At 45.6% G+C, this 22,114-nt stretch overlaps 1 protein-coding gene across 1 annotated transcript in view; it reads left to right on the top strand.

The window, feature by feature from the left end:
* LOC119162950 (muscle calcium channel subunit alpha-1-like) overlaps positions 1-22,114 on the top strand; it is a 1,445,695-nt gene that overhangs the window by 1,098,111 nt on the left and 325,470 nt on the right. The window contains exon 35 of the mRNA XM_075882643.1: positions 9,549-9,643. Within this exon, the coding sequence (XP_075738758.1) occupies positions 9,549-9,643 (95 nt within the window). The remainder of the gene's footprint in view (positions 1-9,548; positions 9,644-22,114) is intronic.

Raw genomic sequence — 22,114 nt, 5'->3', positions numbered from 1 at the left:
ACCACTCCTCATTTTTGTCGTCAGTGCTTGTTCACGCATAACTTCCTTGTGCGGCATGTAATATAATTTCGTCACCTCTGCAAGTATGTCACTGACTACTTCGGCCTGTCCTGCCCTCGAGTACTCTCTTATGGTACGGTAATACGTTTCGAGCAGTCCTTTCCTGGAGTCGAGACGGTTCACAAGCTTGTCCAGTCGAGTAACGGCGACTTGCTTGTTGCTTGCAAGCTCGAAATTGTCCTTCCAATGGAGGGCCATTTCATATATTCCGTTTATAAAGCTAATCGTTTGCGCAAAATGCCTCATGGTGTTGCTCATTTAAGGTGCCCTGTTTATCGTGTCCGTATTTTCTATGTTTTGAAGTTCCCAAAAAGAGCGCAAAATCTCGTCGAAATTGGTAGCTTCGGCTTCTAGCACGCACACCATCATTTGTGAAGTAGTTGGTCGGGACACCAAGTGCGATGTGCTTCTCTGGAAGGTCCATCCAAGCTTGGAGTTTAGTGCGATCAATTATTCGTTGCCTTCGCACCGTGAAACTTCGCCGGTCAACACTTTCCACATCTGATCGGACCCGATAAGTACGCTGATGCCACTTTTAGTGATGATAGATGGATGTTTGAGCTCATCGGCGGCATCGTTTCCCAGCTTCTTGAAAGATGCGACAAAGGCTACGTCCACTGCAGTCTCTGTGATGTCCTGGCGGATGCTTTGGATCTCTATTGCAGTTAAGACGATTTCCGCGTCGGAAAACTGGCTTCGCAGTCATAGTTCTACTATGCCACGTCTCTTAGCCTTTTGGTCCGATGCACTTGCGAAAGTATTGAAGGCTACTCGAGCTGTTCCCACGCTTTTCAGCTGGAGGTGCTTGGACAGATCTTCAGTTATGAAAGTCCTCTGACCGCCACCATTAAAAACGCCTCGTATGTAGCGGCAGGTGTCATCATTCATAGCCCATGCTCGGAAAGTCTGAAGAAAAACGCAAGTGATAGAGCCTTCCTTGACGGGTCTTCTTCCAAGTGATGCGCAGACTGTCGTAGTTTTTTGTTGTTCTTGTCAGCATAGTCTGACTTCCACAAACACCTATCGGGATCGCACATGCTTGTAGCGTGTCGAGCTTGGCATCTGGAGCAGGAAATCTTCTTTTTGCAGTCCCGTGCCCGATGTCCTTTGGTGGTGCAGCGGAAACACCTTTTGTCGTTAGAAAGCAGGTCCTTCTTCTGCGTCAGTGACAGTCAGCAAGTCAGCTGTGATGACTTGTCACTGTGACAAGTCAGCTGTGATGATCCGTGATGACTGGACGAGCAGAATACGCAGTTGCCCTTTTTTCTCGTACCGAGTTGCTGTGAAGCACAGATGACGTCGGTTTCCCACGCCGAGAGTACGTCGACTGACTGGTCACGGGGAGTGTTCTATGTTCTCGTCCTCTGGCATCCTTAAAGTCACTCTTCTTCAGGCTTTCCAGCTAGATACACAGGAAGTTGAGCACATGGTCTAGTCCCACGGGTGTAGCTTCAGCTCTTGAGTCATATGCCAACTGGACGGCACACGATCGATGATACTTCACGACTATATCCCGTGGAAGAGCACGCAAGAGGATGTCGCAGAGCATTGACGAAAATGACGACTTGTGCACACCCAAAATCTCTAAGCCTCGGATATTAACGAGAACTTGGTCGTACTAGCTGCGCAGCGCTTTGGTGTCAGTCGATGAACTGACCGGGCTTAACATCCGTAGCTTGGCAAAATATTCTTGCTCTAGGCGCGTCTTGTCCCAAGATCGCTTCTGTAGCATGTTGATGGCGTCACTGTAGCAACTTTCTGTCGTCGGAAGTCCTGCAACTACTGATGCAGCGTCTCCTTTCAGATACAGTCGCATGTGATGAAATTTCTCTGTGGCAGTGATGCGATTGTTACAATGAACAGTTTGGTCAAATTGTTCCCAAAAATCGGTCCACTTGCATAGGTCTCCAGAAAAGGAGCTATTGTCAGTTTAGGCAATTTAACTCCAGTTCCGTCTGACGGTGCTGCGACTGTCTGGGCAACTGTTTCTTGAGTTCCGGTCGATGTCCTTAAGATGCGATCTTTTTTGCTGAGAATCTCTGCGAGAATGTGCGTAGCGCTGTCCTCGTATTGTAAGACGGCATTATACTTGACTTTGAACTCCTCATCAGGTATATGCTGCTCAATCTCGTCGTTCAAGTTTTTGAGCTCTTCGTTATTAGCCTTCAGCCTCTCATATATGGAATTGAGCTGGTCATAGGAGGCAGAGTCGTTATCGAGGAGAGCACTTGCCGCGTTTATAATCCTCGTGTTCTGCGCTCGCCGGGACGTCCGCTTCGACTTCAGTCGGTCCATGCCGCTGCAGTTGACTGGTAGCCGTCCGTAGGGTCCTGGTTTTCAATCCCCATTCTTCGGCACCAAATGTTAAGACGATGGCGTTCCAGACACTGCGATCAGACTCAAATTTGTCTTTAAGGTATAAGGCAAAAAATACTTGTTTATTTAACTGCGCTCGGAAGCGCTCCGCTGTCACTTGAGCGTAACCGTATCTCTCGCTCGCGCTCTTCTTATTTCTCGTTTCCTTGTCCCAGCCTGGAACGTGAAAAATAATCAACATCTCGTTTGGTTTCTGCTGCTCCTTCTTCGTCACGATGTTTTTCTTTTTTGAATGGGGGTCCTTCCCACACCTACACTACTTTCGGCACATTATATTCACTGCTGTGGAGGCTAACGACACGTGTTGGAACAGACGTGTTCACCTTCGAAAATAGCTCACTGCTGTTACCAGCCAGAATACTCTTATTTTTGTACAAACAACTGCATTGACCGTATTCTCGCCATTTCACTGTGGCCTATGGCTGCACCGCGAGCTGAGTGAGCTGTTGTTTAGCTTCAGCAGTAGCTGTAGCACCGCTCACATCACCATCTATATTGACGTCGGAGGAGCCGGTTAAACAAAGCGGCAGCAACAGAGGAGGAACCTGCGGTGCAGAGAAGTGGCTTGGTGTGATTCATTGGCAGATTAGTCCCATACTCAGTTTCACAAGCTGTTGGCAATGCAGCCAAAGGTAGAGCTCTCTTGTCCAATCACCGCTGTTTGAGCACAGTAAATAGTCGCTCAATCATAGGAATCCAGAAATATTTTGCACACTACAAACGCATACAGTGACCGTGTGGTTGGGAGAGATGTTTTAAAGAAACCGAAATGTGCTTAAAATTTTTGAAAATAATAGTGCCCGCATGAAGGCAGCTGAGCGGATGCTTGTTTTAAAGTAGTGATGCGCCGCTAGTAGATAACTTGACGTGTGTTTTCATCGCATTCATATGATGTCCGCTGCAAACTGCCACCGCTGAGCTATTCATTGAGTGTGTGAGATTTTCTCCAGCTGGCGAAGTAGATAGCCCTAAACGCAAGTGCTTCGCGTCTTGTGCAGGGAGAGTGCAAGCGTGGATTCACTAATAGGGTGAAAAAAGCTACCCAGGTGAGCGACGGAACACTCTATCGGTAGAAAGCGCTGGCGGAGAGTGTGGTGAGTGTTCTACGGCCAAACAAGCATTCTTATTGAGAAGGTCGTGATCGGGCCAATATGCTACATTATTAGGCGCGAAGTTCCTTAAGACCTCAAGATGCCCGCCGTCTCCCGTCTGTCCGTAACACCATCTAACCTCCAATTTATAAGCGAGAGAGAGCGTTGGTGGTAACTGTTTTGCATGTAACCTTCAACTTATCAGCAAGAGAGGGCGCTGTGGTTATTTGTAGATGTGATGGCGCTGCTGTCAACGCCATATATGTAGGACTACGTTCCATACCTCACATTCTCTTCTCTCATATAGACGAAGACGAACGCAGGAAAGCGCGACGTGCTGAGTATCAGCGTCGCCGTCGACGGGAAGCTACTGCGGAGACAAAAGAGAGGGAAGCGGATGCAAAGCGGCGACGGCGACAACAAAGTTCTACACCACAGACAACGGCTAAGGAAGCAAAGGCTAAGCGGGAAAAACACCAAGCTGACGCGCAGTTGAGACAACTTGAAGCGGATGCAAAGTGGCAATACCGACAAGAAAGTTCTACACCAGAGGCGATAGCTAATAAAGCTGTGATTATGATGTCAAAACCTAACCCGGAACTCGGAACCCCATATGAGCTATAAAGAAGAATCACCGCTATATCACAATCGGTATCAGCACTATCTCTTTGAAAAAAAAGGTATACAAGTATCACAAACGCAATCACTCTCAGTACTATCTCAACTTTAATCACAATATTTATTTATTATTTATTTATTCATTTATTCATTGATTCATTCAGAAATACCCTGCTTTGCCCAAAAGCGGGTAAGCGGGGGTGTTACAGGTTTGGAAAGAACAAGTCTTCGTTGTGACAGCACACTTGGTCACAAGACAATTGATTCCACTCGTGCATAGTATGAACAAAAATAATTAGCATAAAGTTTCGTTCCAGTGCGGTATTCTTGAATCTTAAAGTCATGATCAGACCTTCTAGACAGATAATGTGGTGGTTTAAGGTAAGTGTCTTTATTGAGGCCAGTCTTCATATGATATATCTGAAATAACAATTTCAAGCCCAATTTTTTTCTGCGAGAGGAGAGCGCTTCCCATCCCAGCTCGTTTTTCATTTCAGTACAGCTGTCACCTCGCTTATACCGACTGAGAACGAACCTTGCCGCTCTGTTCTGTATTTTCTCAATCAGATCAATCAAGGACGTTTGGCGCGGATCCCACACACAACATGCATATTCCAAAATCGGGCGGATGAATGAATTATACGCAGTACTTTTTAGGACAGCAGGAGAGGGTCTCAGATTTCGTTGAATAAAATTTAGGGCTCTGGCAGCTTTTGCAACTACAGCGTGCACATGCACATTCCATAAACAGTCGCTCGTAAGTGTTACACCCATGTATTTACTCAATTATTGAAGATCAATGACGTCACCATTCAAAAAGTAACGCGCTTCATCCTTTTTCTTTTTTAGTAAAAGACACGTGCACACATTTTATCACATTAAGTTGCATTTTCCACTTATCATACCATTTCACGATTCGGGTAAGGTCAGCCTGCAATTCAATGCGATCCTGTTCATTTTTTTTCTGTACACAACTGAGTCGTCAGCGAATAAACGTGTTCGAGAAGTAATGCCATCAGAAATATCATTAATGTAAACTAAAAACAGTAGCGGCCCTAAAACAGACCCTTGAGGGACACCCGATGTTACTTCCACGTAGAAGAAGTAGTACCATTGAGAATGACACATTGTCGACGCTGTGATAGATAACCGGCTGTCCAATACAGTACTCTGTTATCAATATTTGCCCTTTCGTGTTTGCGAAGAAGCAAGGAAAGGCACACGGTGTCAAACGCCTTTCTGAATTCTAAAAAAAACACAGTCTGTTTGACCGTTGTCATCAACCTCGGACACTAAATCATGGTAGAACTCAATCAGCTGTGTTGTGCAAGACAGGCCCCTGCGGAAACCATGTTGATCATCAACTAGTAATTTATTTTGAACTAAGTGTTTCATTATGTCTTTATAGAAAATGTGTTCTAGTATTTTGCAGGGAATAGATGTTAATGAAATAGGTCTACAATTGTTGGCCTCTTCTTTGGAACCACCCTTGTGAATGGGAACCACTGAAGCCATTTTCCAGTCCTCAGGCAGAATTCCAGTAGCGAGAAATTTTTTTGTATATTAGGTAAAGATAAGACACTCTTGGCCAGGCACAGCGCTTCAACACGCGTGGGGAAATACAATATCGACCAGGGGCCTTGGTTTCGTCTATATTTTTTAAAAGGGATTCGATACCACACACACAGAGTTCAACCGGTGGCATTATGGCTGAGTTCCAAGAGGTGGCTCTGCCAGCGTAGATAACTTCTCAAAATCCATTTGAGGTAAAAATACGGAGTCAAAGAAACCATTAAGAGACGACGCTCTATCAATATCGCTGGACAAGATCTCATCATCATAAAAACCTTCGTTTATTTCAGTTGAATCAGCTCCACAGTTTCTTACGTATCTCCAAAAAAAGCTTTGGGTTCGTTTTTATACATTCGTTTAGTCGATTGAAGTATTGATCCTTTGCGCTACAAAATTTAGATTTATATTCATTAGTTATCTCGACAAATTTGGTGTACTGATAACTACTAAGGGTGTTCTATTTATTGCCTTGTATACGCGTCGTCTTTTTCTTATTAATCTAAAAATCGCTGGGGTCACCCATGGCTTCTTGCACTTTTTGAGTTTAACCGCATTTGTACTTGGCACATATTTTTCCGTTAGTTTTATGACTTTCGCTTTAAATAGATACCACAGTTGTAAAACATCAACGCTCTCGCAATGACAATCGAAAACAGGCAAATGAGCAAATAAATTCTGAGAAATAACAGAGTAATCGCACTTATCATAAAAATATACCTCCCTCAATTGGCAGCGCTTGGGTCTCTTGATCTCATGTTTAATAGTTGCTACAACAGCGAGATTGTCATTGATACCGGGTGTACACGTGACAGAGTATACAATATTTGGCGAATTACAAAAAAGCAAATCTAAAATGTTATTATTCCTTGTGGCCACAGTAACGTATTGAGTAAGACCGAACGTATCCACGATGTTTTTCATGCTGATGTTTTCGCGACAACCACTCAAGGCGATTCATGTTTCATTATACCACATCAAATACGGTAGATTGAAATCACCGGCAAGTATAAACTTATCTGATGTTCTGTAAATTATGTCGTACAGTTCGACCCAGGAACATGGTCGACGTGTAGTTCTAACAGGCTGTGGTGCGTGGGAAGCTTCAGTAGAGGATTTTCGGCCATCATTTGGTATTGCAGCTTCACCTCCATAAGCTTCAATATCTAGCTTTCCTGCTGCGATCGCCCAGAGAAGCTCGGCGAGGAAAGGCGCCGAGGGGGGGGGGGAGGGGGGAGGGTGGCATTGGCGGCGTAGCGGCGATGGGGATCGGGCCTAGCGGCGACCGGGCGAAGGGGCTTCAGTGTAGCCGCGACCGGTCAAGTGGACGTCAGTTGGGGTCTCCTAAGATGACGACGAATGGAAATTGGTGGGTGCGGAGGCTTAAAGTCGAAGGGTCGTAGGGTACATGTGCACAGGGGTAGAGAAGTTCCGACGTCGTTGGTTTGAACGGGGGCGGTAATAGCGAGAAACGTTCTCAGGGTGGTGGCAGAAAAAACCAATAGGCCGGTCGTAGGGTGTTCGACATTTCGAAGGGTTGCGGAAGGCATTGTAAGAGGTAAATGAAGAGCGTGTCCTGAAGTGGTACTTCAGGGCGAGTTAAGGGAGGCATTGTAAGAGGTAAATGAAGAGCGTGTCCTGAGGTGGTACTTCAGAGCGAGTTAAGGGACACGCTCATGGAAGGTCGAGGTTCGCAAACTCTTGCCTCACCACAGCTTTTATGAACGCCACTACCGGCTGTTGTTGGTCAGAGGTGAGCGTTAATAAAACGGCTAAGGAAGCAAAGGCTAAGCGGGAAAAACACCAAGCTGACGCGCAGTTGAGACAACTTGAAGCGGATGCAAAGTGGCAATACCGACAAGAAAGTTCTACACCAGAGGCGATAGCTAATAAAGCTGTGATTATGATGTCAAAACCTAACCCGGAACTCGGAACCCCATATGAGCTATAAAGAAGAATCACCGCTATATCACAATCGGTATCAGCACTATCTCTTTGGTCAGAGGTGAGCGTTAATAACACATCATAAAACGGCTGGCTGAAGAGGAACCGGACAGGCGGATTCGATTTCCTTACGAACAACGCGCGTGACGTTGTCATACCAGGGGGATTGGCGGGCAGCTTCGCACTATGAGGTTCCGGTGTGTTGTGCAGCCGGGTGATCGCTGAGTAACAAGGCGGCTCTTGGCTTATTGAAACCGCCGGCACTCTTTAATGATGGCGTCAACGGTGGCAATGTTGTTGTATACTAGAAGAACAAAGGCGTCGTGTGCTCTGCCTTTAAGCACATGGGCCACTTTCACAGACTCACTCATCTGCTCGTCACTCAGGTGGCATTGGGCGACGACGTCATGAATGTATGCGATGTACGACACCGTCGACGCCCATGCACGAGCCACCAGTTTATTCTGCGCAGTAATCTGCCGTCCAACGATGTGGCCAAATTGGTCGCCGATCTTCTCATTAAAGGAATCCCACCTTGTGATTGCCGCTTCGTGCTTCTCGAACTACACCCGTGGTGGGCCCGAACCACACCCGAGATAGAAAAGCACATTGGCAAGCATGGGAGTGGAGTCCTACTTATAGCTTGCGCTGTCCCGTTCGCAACGGTTGATCCATTTTCTGACGTCAGCGCCATCCTGAGCAGAAAACACACTGGAATCACGAGCAGAAAGTAGAACGACGTACGTAGAATTCGCGGAAGGTGTAGGTGGTGAATACAATGCTTGTTCAACTTGTGACATAGTCGCACCTATGATGAGGCGGCCGTTGCATAGCTTCGTGATGAAAACAGGGAAGTACCCCGCACTTCGACTACAAAGATGTTACGTAAAAGTGATACGAGGCGTGTATATTTAGAATCTATATCGACACTGAAGCGTATAGCGTCGACCAAGGTGGAGGACAGCACGCACCACATCAGACCACCTCATTTCTTCGTTGTCGTCTTCTGATCCCTGATTCGTCAACTACGTAGCAATATGTAGGAATGGCAGACTGGACTTGTTCGTTTAAAATACTTCGAAGTTTATGGCGCTAATGCGACACGGACAAGGACACAATACACACACACGTAGCGCCTGGTGTGATGTCTATATACGTTTTGCGCACGTGGTGTTTATATAAGTCCTGTGCTCTTTCGAAATAAAAGTTTGTTGGAAGGCAATCCATGTGTGTGTATTGTCTCTTCGTCCGTGTCGTATTCGCGCCTTAAACTTCAAGTTCTGCTTAGCTTCCACAGCGTTGCACCTCGTTTGCATTGGAGTATAGTATTTTCACGAGTAATAATTTTCTCCCTTTCGGAACTGTTTTTTTGTTTTTACATGGCCCCACGTGAGATCAGCTGCCGTTCAGATAAGAAGTGATAAGGGAAGGAGAGATGGTTTATTGTGACGTCTGCTGGGTAGCCACATAGTCAAGCTCAGCGCATTCCACGTCGCCCGACCTTTCCATACATTAAAATAGAACGAATTTCAACGTCGTTCAGCGCTTGTAGGGGGGCGAGTTGGGTCATGCTTAAAACTGAAACTTTAGTATGGGCCAAATGACAAGCACGCACACAGTATGAGACAAATACTGGTGAATCCATGTCTGTCTGTGTTCGTGTTAGGCGTTCCTGTATTTTGTTTCGCGCATACTAGCTTTAATTTTAAGTAGCTGAAATTTTCAAAATATTTTTTGTTGCTTGATGTGCTGCTTGAAGAGCTAATTTGTATTTCTCTTCTTTCTTGTTGATTCTACGGCATAAAGTGTGCGCGGTGAGAATAAATCGCTGATGTTTGCCCGTATGTAGACTCAATTTACTCATACTAGGCGTTCTCCTCTTACATGCAGCTTTTTGGTAAAATTGGTTTGGAGAATGAAGATAGCGCCATCGATCGCAACAACAATTTCCAGACATTTCCCCAAGCTGTCCTGGTTCTCTTCAGGTAAGACTAGACTGTGTTTTACACTAAGCAAATTCAAGCTGTCCTGGTTTTCTTCAGGTAAGACTAGACTGTGTTTTATACTAATCAAATCCGTGTTTTTCAGTTTGAGAATGGTTGTCCGTTACGTTGGCTTAGAGAAACTATGAAAGAGGGACAATGCTGAGCTGCGAAAATACCGCATAAGTGATCGATTCACCTTTTAGGGGAACATTGGTACAATACTAAAGAGAGACAGAAAAAGACAAAAAAAAAGACAGAGAGTATAAACGCCTTTACATGCGGTATCCGTACTTCCGCATCGCACGTGGCAGTGCATCTGCCTCACGCAAGCGTAAGGCGAAAGAGCAAATCGTTGACGCTTTTTTGTCCTCCGCCTGCAGGTGTCCCGCTACGTGCGGTGCAGCTGTAGGGATAGCGCATTTACACGCCCTAACCAAGAGTCAGGTTAGCTACCCTTTACTTGGAAATTTGAAAGGGGAGGTAAAAGTGCGAAAGAGTAGAGTTTCTGAGAGTAGGAAAAAGGTCATGTGACTGGAGAACCGTCTGAGTACTACACAGCAACATTGTTCGCAAACAGTCAGATACTATATCCGGTTGCTTACAGTAACCGCTACAACGCCATCAGAGTGCCAAGTGTTGAACTTAGGGTTAGCCAGGAACCTTGGACTATTAAGGGTGAAACATGTTTGGCTTTTTTTTCGATGAGACAAGAATGCTGTAGGCCTGTGTGCTCAAAATCGGGTGAACGTAAAGAACCCCAGGTGGTCAAAACTAACAGAGTGCTCTACTACGGTGTCTCTCATAATCATATTGTGGTTTTGGTATGTTAAACCACATATATCAATCAAATCGTTTGGCTTTTTCGTCCTCGTTCATCACGGCAAGATGCGTGCATGTGAGACACAGAACCAGGTTTAGCAATAGACTAATATCTGTCATAATTGTCATGGAAGAATATCAAACTCCTACAAGCACGAAACCTTCATACTACTCCGCGACTTCAATGTAAAACCTAGCCTCCCCCACTCGTCTCTTCAGAGAGATTTTGTTCTCTTTGGGGTTCTGCAGCTACGAGGGTTGTTGTTTCGGAGTTGAAGCGGATGCATTCGCAGAGAAAGTGTGCAAGTGTTTTGCTGTACCCGTGTAATCCACATGGCAGGCGGGGGTCAAATAATTGCTACAGAAAGGGCCAAACGGCCGTCTCAGCTTGAATTCTTGCACATATTGGTGTGCATGCTTACCGTAAAAATTATATGAAGTTTTTTATTAAACTAATTTAAGTAGAGCGGTCAACGCTTTGTATTATTTTCCTTCAGTGGTGAGGCGTCATCTCGAGACTAGATTTTATTTACTTATGCGTGGCGGCTACGCGTAATGTTTATTCTGCCTTGGCTGTGCTGAAGTGAAGTATGACTTCGCCGCAGCTTTTCAATGCTCCATGTTAGCGGTTTCCTATGGCATACAAATACAGTGATCGAAGCCAGTATGCGGGCAATTCTTGGCCTCCTTGGCCACGCGTGGCGTTTGATAGCACTGTTACTTGTCAAACGCACAGAAGTGCCCACATAAAACAGTACCCCCCCCCCCCCCATTCTAGCTCAGTGGGTATAGTGTCGACAAGTACTGCAGTTTGGACGAGTTGGTGCGTATTAAAATCGTAAGGTTAAAACGCCGTTCTATTTGACCGTGAAGAAAAAGAAAAGAGTGAGAAATGAAAATGCAGACGACAGGTGGAGTGCTAAACATACATATTTTATATATTGCATGACACTACGGCACATCACAAGCTCACCTGGTTGGACAGGTTTACCGCGCACAGAACGACAAACCTTAAGCGTGCGGCGCAACACATGAAACAGTAAAGGTAGCTTTAAGCAGACTGTTAAAATAGGATTTTTATATCAGTTGGTCACTGCCCACGCGCAGAAAAATTCAGCTGCTTTTTAGATAAGGCTATGGAAGGCGTACTCACACACAACTTCGCACACTTCGCCATAGAGGTCGCCTCAATAACTTCTAGTTTCAACAGGTTATGACTGTGGCTCAAAGTAATCCATTGTGCCCCACTGCGGTGGTCTAGCGGCTAAGGTACTCGGCTGCTGACCCGCAGGTCGCGGGTTCGAATCCCGGCTGCGGCTGCTGCATTTCCGATGGAGGCAGAAATGTTGTAGGCCCGTGTGCTCAGATTTGGGTGCACGTTAAAGAACCCCAGGTGGTCGAAATTTCCGGAGCCCTCCACTACGGCGTCTCTCATAATCAAATGTTGGTTTTGGGACGTTAAACCCCACATATCAATCAAAGTAATTCATTGTTCCAACAATGCAGGCCATGCACATGTCTTACAATGCATAACCAAACAACTACCAGAAGAAACCCTGTTTTTTACATTGTTACAGGGCTCGCGCAGAAAATCTTTGTCATACCTGCCAGTGAGTTCTACGGAAACAGCGTCGCGCAACAGAGGAAACATGTACACAACAGCTAGAGAACACTTAAGAAACCAAATCACATGCTTCTTTCCAAAAGTGGGTTGTGACTCCTTCTTAGGGTTCGTAGACTTGCATAATGGACTTAGTTTTACTTGAGCCAAGAACACTGCGCGAATGTTTTCTCTCACGGCTGTTTTTTTTAAATGGTGTGAAAACTTGTGCGCTTACGGTATGCCACTGGTTTTTCCAGCATCGGGATCATCACTGTCCCGTGGCCCTACCTACCTACTCGAACCTTGCATCAAGCACTCAGCCATTCGAAGCTAATTAAAAGTGGGAATAGCAGGTCGTCCTTTAAGAATGCTCTGATAAAGTCATGACGTCACGCTATGGCTGCTAGCTTTATAGGACGAATCGAGCGCTTATACATGGCCGGCTCTGCGGGGTTAGTGCACGTGTTAGTCGCTGAGTGCTTGTTGCATGGTTAACGTAAGCGGGTACTGCGGCAGGACAATGGTGAGCATGATGCTTTAAAAACCGGTGTCATACCGTATGTGCGATAAATTTCACGCTTTTGAAAATGATAGCCTTGAAAAAAAACTTTTGCGCAACGTTCTCGGTTCCAGAAAAATTAAGTCTATTATGTAAACTTACGAATCATATTCAGTAGAGTTGCTTGTTGGGTAAGTTCGTACATACTTATTAAACTAAACAAGCCACAAAACGTTGAAATCAGAAAAATCAGAGCAGTAGAAACAAGGACAGAGAGCATATACAAGGCAAGTGACGTTTATTTTTTAAGAAAACTTCCCTTCCAAGTCCGTACAACGCACGCGCAGATAACAAACCAAAAAACCAAAACCAAAACAAACCAAACGTTTTGTTTTTTTGTTTGTTATCTGCGTATGCGCTGTGCGTACTTGGGAGGGAAGTTTTGTTCCAAAGTAAACGTCATTTGCCACGTACCTGTTCTCTGTCTCTGTTTCTATTGGCCCCACCGCGTTGGTCTAGTGGCAAAGGTAATCGCACACTTTGCACACTTTGCTGCAGAACCGCAGGTCGCGTGTTCGTATCTCGGCTGCGGCGGCTGCATTTCCGATGGAATCGGAAATGTTGTAGGCCCGTGTGCTCATATTTGGGTGCACGTTAAAGAACCTCAGGTGGTAAAAATTTCTGGAGCCCTCTACTACGGCGTCTCTCATAATCATATGGTGGTTTTGGGACGTTAAACGCCACATATCAATCAATCAATTCATCAGTCGGTTTCTATTGCTCTCCTTTTCCCGAGCATCCAAGGCTAGATAAGACAGAACTGTTTTTCTTGGTCCGAAACAGAGCCTCGAGAGCTTCGTCGGAGGACTTTACGAGATGTGTCAGCGCCGGTGTGTACGCGCTTCCAAAGTAAATCAACAGCCACATTTCCATTCACTCAGACAAGATTGCATCGCTTTTACGCGAATCAAGATTAAGGCTGCTAGAGTCAGACAAAGAACACAGAAAAAAATTTGCCGTCGTGCCAGCAGCAGTTTACAGATACAAGGCAAGTGATACGGTCCATGCCAATTTTCGCTTAGTCGAAGACTTTCAGCCAAGTAAGGTCAAGAAGCGGGCAGTGCAATCGTGCAATAATGCGGGACTAGAGAAATTGGCTACATCGATCAAAAATGCTGAGGCTCTGGCTTCGAAGTCTTTCTTCTCTGCAAAGAAGCACAAGGAAGCCTGCCCCTTCAGAGCCATGGGAGCGAAAGGAGCACTTGGCAGCACTCGCTAGGTCTGTACCTTCAGCATTGTCTGTCGGTCTTAACCATAAATGACTCATTTCTTGTTAGAAGACCAAATAAAGTTGACGTATTTATAGGCAACCTTAGCAATGCATGGGTCAGGGCGTTCTCTGCGGATGTCAAGAATCTATATTACTCCCTGTCTCAGGATCCCCTATTTCAAGCTGTCGGCGAGAGCATCGAAGAACACAGCGCTCTGCGGTTTCGAAATTCATGTGGCACTAACATGTCAGCCTTCATGGAGTTGCTGTGGTTGTACTTCCGTTCTACGCATGTCAATAATGAGGGTCGTCTGTATACCCAGAATGAGAGTGTATGTATAGGCTCTTGTCTTGCACATGTTCTGAGCAATTTACTTCTGACTCGCCTCGACAGGCAGCTGCAAGACGCCCTTTCAGGCTATAGTGTACTGAAGGTCATCAGATTCGTAGATGATTTCCTAGCGCTCTTCAGGCTTGACAGTTCAACCGATGAAGAATCACAGCAAATATTTGGCGTGTTCGCGGCTATTCTCGACGCATCCACGTTAACGATGGAACTTCCCACTGGCAGTAGCTTAAGGTTTTTAGACCTGGCGATATATGTTCGTTGACTGCACACCTGCTGGGAGTAGGCGCCGAGGCCACAAAAGGGCATTCTCTTGTTCCATTTGGCGCATACAAAGCTTGTGAAGCGCGGGGTTGCCTTAGGTGTTCTCAGGAGTGCTCTTGAGAGGTCTTGCCCTCACCAAGTGCAAAGAACCTTTGGCGCCCAGGTCGAGTGACTGAAACGTGCCGGCTTACTGACTAAACTACTCAGTGCCTCGACAACGGTTCTACTGAATGAGCATTCAAAACGTGGCTCCGGAACACGCCCAGCGCAGGACAGACAGAATATTTTTGTCATCCCTCACATAGTGTAAGCCATGCACTCAAAGGGATTGTTGGCAAGGCAGACGTGAGACTCGTTTTCTGAGCTCCTCGTAAGCTCGGTCGCCTTAGCAAGAAAGTGAGTGATGATTATCCTAAGGACCATGCGTGCGTCGAGAAACACTAGAGGCAGTACGTTGAGTGTTTGAGCAACGTAGTGTACGAAATTATGGTGTCTTGTGGTCTCTCCTATACTGGCACCCCGGCTGCTGTTTGAACGACCGCCTGAGAGAGCACGCAAATAAACCCAGGACTTCAGCAAGCAGCACCTTGGCAGCCCATTGCTCCTTGTGCGGCTGCTTCCCCTCCTTCATGAACGCAAGATACGCTGGAGGTATTGTAGCAAGACAGCGCGATATTAACGAGACATTTCATATCAAGACGACAGGGAACAATTGCGTCAGTGAGCCTTCACTCACCCTCCTGGGAAGGAGATAATGTCTTGAGTAATTAACTTGTACTTTTCGATTCGTGGCAGATCCTTTTTTGCCTTTCGCTCTTATATGGACGAGATGGTTGTTCTTATTTTCAGCGATATATTTCCAGGTGTAAAAAATTTTACACACAGTTGTTCGTCAGCGCTTGTGTCATGTCTTCAATCTTTCTTCGTCGTTTTTTTTTTTGCTCTGTTCCCCTCAGTATAGGGGAAGTTATGAGACCGTATTCTAATGTTGTGGTGGAGAAAGAAAAGTGGGTGAAGAGATAACTTGCCGTGGGGAAAAACCAAACATGCGACCTTCGAATAACGCGTTAGATGTTCTACCAACTGAGCTACCACAGTGGCCATTTCCCCAGCCACCTATAGGGTCTATATGCGAATTAAACGTGGGAGTGTCAGTCAGCGTCATCTGTAGCCATGGCGGTGAGTGTAGCACACTCTTTATGAACTTGTTCCGGCGTCACGTAGCACGTGAACTTATTATGAGCTGGCAGCTGACCAAAAGTCTCTCATTTACAACCTAACGGCACCATGTCTGCCAGAACGAGACCCTCGTTAATGAATTCAGGAAAAAAGTGTATACTTAAGGGCTCGTTTTTCGTGTTTCACACAAGATTATTGAGATCTAACAGACAAAAATGCCAAGGAAGATATAGAGAAAGTGATTATACCCAATTGCAACGTAAATGTGAAGAAATAAAGTGGGTGAAAAGCTAACTTGCCGTTGGAAGGAAACGAACCTGCGTTATTTGAAGTTCGCAGATCTATCTATCTATCTATCTATCCTATCTATCTATCTATCTATCTATCTATCTATCTATCTATCTATCTATCTATCTATCTATCTATCTATCTATCTATCTATCTATCTATCTATCTATCTATCTATCTATCTATCTATCTATCTATCTATCTATCTATCCGCCTACTACTTTTACCTCTACTCGCTATTTGAATAATGGTATCGATACGAAACTTGGTATGGCATAACATGACAATATTTCGAGCACGTTTCACTAGTCATAACATGAAATTCATGACACGTACGTCATAAATGTCATTATTTACATTTCATGGTCTTGCTTTTCTTGCAGTGGTTCCGTTCACATGACATATTGCAAAACTGGAGTGGTATGACATGATTGCTTGGCAAACACATGCGACTGACCCTAACATGAAAATATTGGCATGCGTGTTATGTAACAACATGACTACATGTCACGCTAGCCAAGAATAGTCACTGTCATATGCGTGTCATGTATTAACATGAATACATGCCACTCTCATTATTTGCTCTCGACCATTTCGCTGGCGTCACGTATACCAAAGTTATTACAGTACGCGAATCAATGTCAAATGTGCGTTGCTTGTGTAAACATGATAATAACGACATGCGTGTCATGTGACAGCTTGAATACATGCCCCACTTATGATGCACTCGCGGCCGTTTCGCTAGCTTCACATGTGCTAAATTTGGTATTACGTGACGTCAATGGATAACATACGTATGTGACTGGTGCAAACATGATATTCATGAGAAGCGTGTCATGTGAAAACATGACTACATGCCACAGTCAAGGCACGAATACACCTACACGTGACGTCACGTCAAGCCGGTTTTGCCACGCCATGCGTCGGTCTTGCCATATACTCGCAGGCACGCGCTGCGCTCCGTTGCTTTGGCACAGGCGCGTTTTCAGTGCGTCCGGCGTCCCTCTTTCTCGAAAATAGGCAGATTCAGTGCTGTCTGGATAACGCATCGGCGTCAAATGCAGCATGTCGCACTTCGCGCCGGTTGCTGTCGCGCCGCGCCGACGGATGCTGGTCGTGCCGGTCGCGCCTGGCGTCAGACTATAGAGTGCTCGCGTTTTGCCAACGTAGCGTCCCTGTTCCCAGCGTCCCTGTTCCCAGCGTGCACGCGCGTCAATGTTACGTTGGAGTACATTGGGCCCTTCATGATGCACTCGAGGCCGTTTCGCTAGCTCCACATTTACCAAATTTGGTGTTGCTTGATGTGAATGGATGACGAAGGTATATGACTGTTGCAAAAGATATAAGTATGAGACGCGTGTCATGTAAGAACATGACAGCATACCATGCTCATATCTTGCTCGCGGCCGTTTCGCTAGCCCAAAATATATTTATATGGCATCACGTGATGTGAATAGATGACGAAGGAAAAAGACAAATCCAAAAATGGGAATTATGACACGGAAATAGTGTACGGCATAATTTACCTCCTCCTCGTAATGGTGTGGTGATTTCAAAGAGACATGTCAACCTTCCTCATTAATGCTTCGCACATCATCGATTACCTCTGTACCTGGGATCTGGCAGTTTGTTTTAACAGGCGACGCAGGTGAGCACTCATTATGAAGACTTGAGCTCCGGTATCAACTTACGCCGTCAAAGAAATACCGTCCACATACACCTCAATCAAGTTCGTATTAGTGGGGAGCGTCTACGTAGGATTTGGATCAGTCACGATTTATGCAGTACCTCCCGGAGCTGCATGATCTAGTTTTTTGTCCGAGAGAATCCATGGTGGACCGGCGACGGATAGCGGCGTGGTTGAGGCAATGGGGAAAGGTGGGATTGAGGTGACAACGAACGAGCGGTGGAGCGGCTGTTACGGTCGTGGAAGAAGGGTAAGCATGACTGTTTTACATGACTGGGCGAATACCTACGGGAGTCCTCGTATGGGTGAGAGGAGGAAAATGGGCTCAAGTTTGGGGGCGTCCAAGTGCTGTGGCAGTAGCGGGAGATTTGGCCAAATTGGTGGTAGCGGAAGCAGATCAGTTTGTCGTCCACAGTTCTCCATTCCGTCAAACTGCGGGATCGCGGAAGAACATGTGAGTCATGGCGTAGTGCATTTATTGTCATTGGTCTGGAGGTGGGTCGGAAGGCAGAGCAGGCCACAGGAAAACTGAGTATTGCAATTTCCTGCCTCACGACGGCTTGAATAACGGGGACTACAGGAGGCGTTTTTGTGGCCCCATTGTCGAGCGGATGTGGAGGAAATGGTGCCGCACTTGACGCCTCAAGCTCCCGTCGAACTATTCGTGTTACGCTGTACTGCATGGGTGGTGCAGCACCGAGTTGGTGCAGGTTGATTTAACAGCCGTGTTTGGTAGCCGCCTAAATTGAGGCAGAAGGCGGCAGCTTTTGGCCATTTCGAAGCGGCGGCATTCCTTAAATATCATATCTACGGTCGTGCCGTTGGTGTACACGAGCAAGTTGAAGGCGTCGTCCTCGATGCCCTTGAGTATGTGGCCCACCTTGTCACTTACTGTCTTTTGCTCGTCCACTTTCCGGTACAACGCGAGCATGTCCTGTAAGTACGAGACATACGACTCAGTTGAGGAGTGCACATGAGTGGCGAGTTCTTTCCGTGCTTCCATTTGGTGACCGAACGGGTCCCCAAAGATGTCGCGTAGTCGCTCCTTGAAGATATCCCAGCTGGTGAGCTCAGTCTCATGGGCGTCGAACCAAACACGTGGGGTGCGCTCCAAGTAAAATATTAAGTTGGCGAGCACCATGGTAGGGTCCTATAGGTGTACATCGGTGTTCTATCGGCTCCGTATGTCCGGCTAACACGCTCGTACATACGGAGCCAGTAGTCAATGTCAAGCCCAGCTTTTGCGGATGATGCACCGCGATCACGAGGGTAGGGCATCGTCAGGTACGTAGTGACCAGAGCTACAGATAGACACGCTGATGGGTGGTTGTCATTGGTAGCTATGGCCGGGGACTGAACGGTGCGGCCACTGCGAAGCTTCGTGGTGAGGACGGCGAACATTCCACCTCCACCAATTATGTTACGGAAAAAAAGACATGCCGTATCGACGAGGCTGTGGATTAGATGTCTTTGAAACCAGCGGTAATGGTGTGACCAGTTGACCAGTGATCGAGCCAAGACAACCCTTCGTCTTCCTCATCATGCACACACGCGCGTCGCCTCCTAGAATATCGATTCGCATGCATGTAGCAATATATTCTATTACGTATATGTCGACGTTGTGCAAGTAGGTTTTAATTCATGCAATCTTGCAATGTGTGAGACACAGATGCAACTAGTTCTGAAGAAGATCACAACATGGTCAATTGAGAACGGTTTCAGCTTCAATGCTCAGAAAAGTACCTGCGTCTTGTTCTCTCGGAAGCGAAGCGTTTGTGCTGACCCAGATATCTACCTACATGGTCAGCATCTCTCCGTGAAGACAGAGCACAAATTCTTAGGCCTAATTCTGGATAATAAACTGACATTCATATCACACATTAGGCATTTAAAAAATGAATGCATAAAAACATTGAATGTCCTAAAATTATTGTCAAGCACCACGTGGGGTAATGTTAAAAATGCCTGATAGATTTGTACAATAGCCTTATACGCACCCGCTTAGACTACAGGGCAATAATCTATCAGTCTGCAACCGAAAGCGCCTTATAACTGCTTGAAACTATCACCATTTAGGCCTTCGCCTACGTACGGGTGCTTTTCGCGCTAGTCTCGTAGAAAGTCTCAACGTTGAGTTGAATGAGTGGACAGAGAGCCTACATGTCATTTGTATATTTTCTGACGGTGAACGCAAGCAAGGATCACCCTTCACACCCCATAGTCAATCACGTGTCCTCCTCAACTCTTTTTCACAATCACCTTTCGCTACGACAGCCCTATGTTTTCGTGTGAAGGACCTGATAGAAGAAATGGGTGTGACACTTTTCGAGCAGCATCTGGCGGCCCCCATGGCAAATTTCCCACCGTGGCAGTGGCAATTAAATGGTTGTGATGTGTCATTCGTGGATGTTAGGAAACATGCACCTGTTCAATATATCCGAACATACTTTCTTAAAGAGCAGCATAAGTAGACCTGTCCTTAGTTTTTTACGAATGTATCTCTATCTAACACTTCTGTATCATACGCAGCCGTCGGTCCATTCTTTTCGGATGTCGGCGTTCCGCACTCGGATACAAGCATTTTCACAGCAGAAGCTAATGTGGTTCTTGTGGCCGTAAAACACATTAAAGAATTAAAACTAAAGAATGCAGTACTATACACAGACTTACTGAGGGTAGTAAGGGCTTTAAAACCATGAAAAAGCACAAACATCATGTCTTTGTCTCACTATACACAATCGTTTGCGAAGTTTACACGCTTAGACAGCATATCGTGGTGTGCTGGGTGCCAGGTTACCGCAAGATTCACGGAAACGCTTAAGCGTATCAACTAGCAGCATCTGCCCAGGAAAACGCTGCCAATACGTGAAAGAACCCTAGGTGGTCGAAATTCCCGGAGCTTTCCTTTAAGGCGTTTCTTATAATTATATGGTGGTTATGGAACGCTTAAGGTTTTACAGCTCCAAAAATATACGGTGGACAGGAAAGGGCAGGACAAGCCCTATGTATTTTTCAGCACTGTTAAGCCTTAAGTGTGCTAAACCAACTAGCCCGATCAGCCATTTTGTTAGGTTTTAGGACGTTAAACCCGCATATTGTCGTCTTTGGATATAACACCTTGCAGTGAAGGAAGTGAGTTACCTGCGTAAAGTAACGCTGTGTCATAAGCATACATTGATAGTTAGGAGCACTTAAGAGCTGGCGGTAGATCATTCACGTATGGAGAGAAAAGAATGAGACCCTGTGGTACACCGCATATGACATCAGCAAAAGTAGATCAATATTTGTTAATTACCACTTGCTCTTTACATGTGCGGAAATAACTCAGGATGAATTGAAAAGCATTCAGAACAGTTCCGTAGGACTGTAACTTTTCAAAAAGTTTAGCGCGACAGAGTGTGTCGAACACCTTTCTTACATTGAGAAATATTGACACGCAATGTCGTCACATATGTCACATATATTAAAGACATATCATACATAAATATCCCATATTTAGCAATGCACGAGCGTTAGTCAGCCACTTCAGTGTTTGTTGATTCGAGGCATGAATTGTGAGAGGGGTGGAGCCACAAGGCCCAGCAAACTCTGTGACAATAAGTTCTTTTTGAAACTTTCTCATGTGAGTCTCTCATTTTCTAAATATGTACTTACTTGACCAGTAACGTATGCGGTCGGGCTAGTTCGTGTGTAACTGTGCAGAACATTGTTGGCGCAAACTTAAAAGAAGTCGAAAGAAGAGTCTTGGAAAAGCGCTTTTCCGAGTCTCTTCTTTCGACGTCTTTTACCTTAGCGCCAATGATGCTCTGCACAGCATACCTACTTGACTTAAAGCTATCATATCTTGTTTTTAATTTACAGTGTCAAAGACGTAATACATCATTATTGAAAAATATTATATTTAGAGATTAGTGTCACCATGTTAAAAAAAGCGGTTTTATATTCATCAAGTTTCCCAAAGTCAGAGCAGAAAAAACATCGGGACCGACAAGAAAAGAGTGCTGCCTCTTTTCAAACTCACTTTTTCCTGTGTTTTCCCACTGCGAAATTCGCCATCATGAAATGCAGCCAACTAGCTCAAGCGTTTACACTTGCAATTCACGCCAGTGAACTCAAGAAGCTACTAGCTCAGGTCGACCTGTGAATCTGAGTGAGTCGGACTGTAGAACATATTGGTGTTTGTGTCTGAGTTGGTCAGGTTAGGAGTAAATAATCTTCGTCAGTCTGAGTTCAAGTAAGTTTGCTCGAGAAAAAGTGTGTTGAGTCTGACTTCAAGCACGCCCTAATAAAAAGATATGGTTCTTGAGGGAGTCCGAGTCAACTCCACCTTCTTTTCTAGGCCGATAGTTTGGTGTTCTCACTCTCTATTTCACTCTCATAAGGCTGCACGAAATATATATGGACATGCTCTATGGGCCCGGGCCTCCCTTGAAATTTGGATGGAGGAGCTGTTCTAACGAGAACAAATAATTAAAGTAGGTTTCTTTCAAGGCCCCCAAGAAATGGGCCTGGTGTC

The sequence above is a fragment of the Rhipicephalus microplus genome, unplaced genomic scaffold, assembly GCF_043290135.1.
Source record: "Rhipicephalus microplus isolate Deutch F79 unplaced genomic scaffold, USDA_Rmic scaffold_13, whole genome shotgun sequence".
In the NCBI taxonomy this organism is placed as follows: Eukaryota; Metazoa; Arthropoda; class Arachnida; order Ixodida; family Ixodidae; genus Rhipicephalus; species Rhipicephalus microplus.
This window is presented reverse-complemented; position numbering and strand designations above follow the sequence as displayed.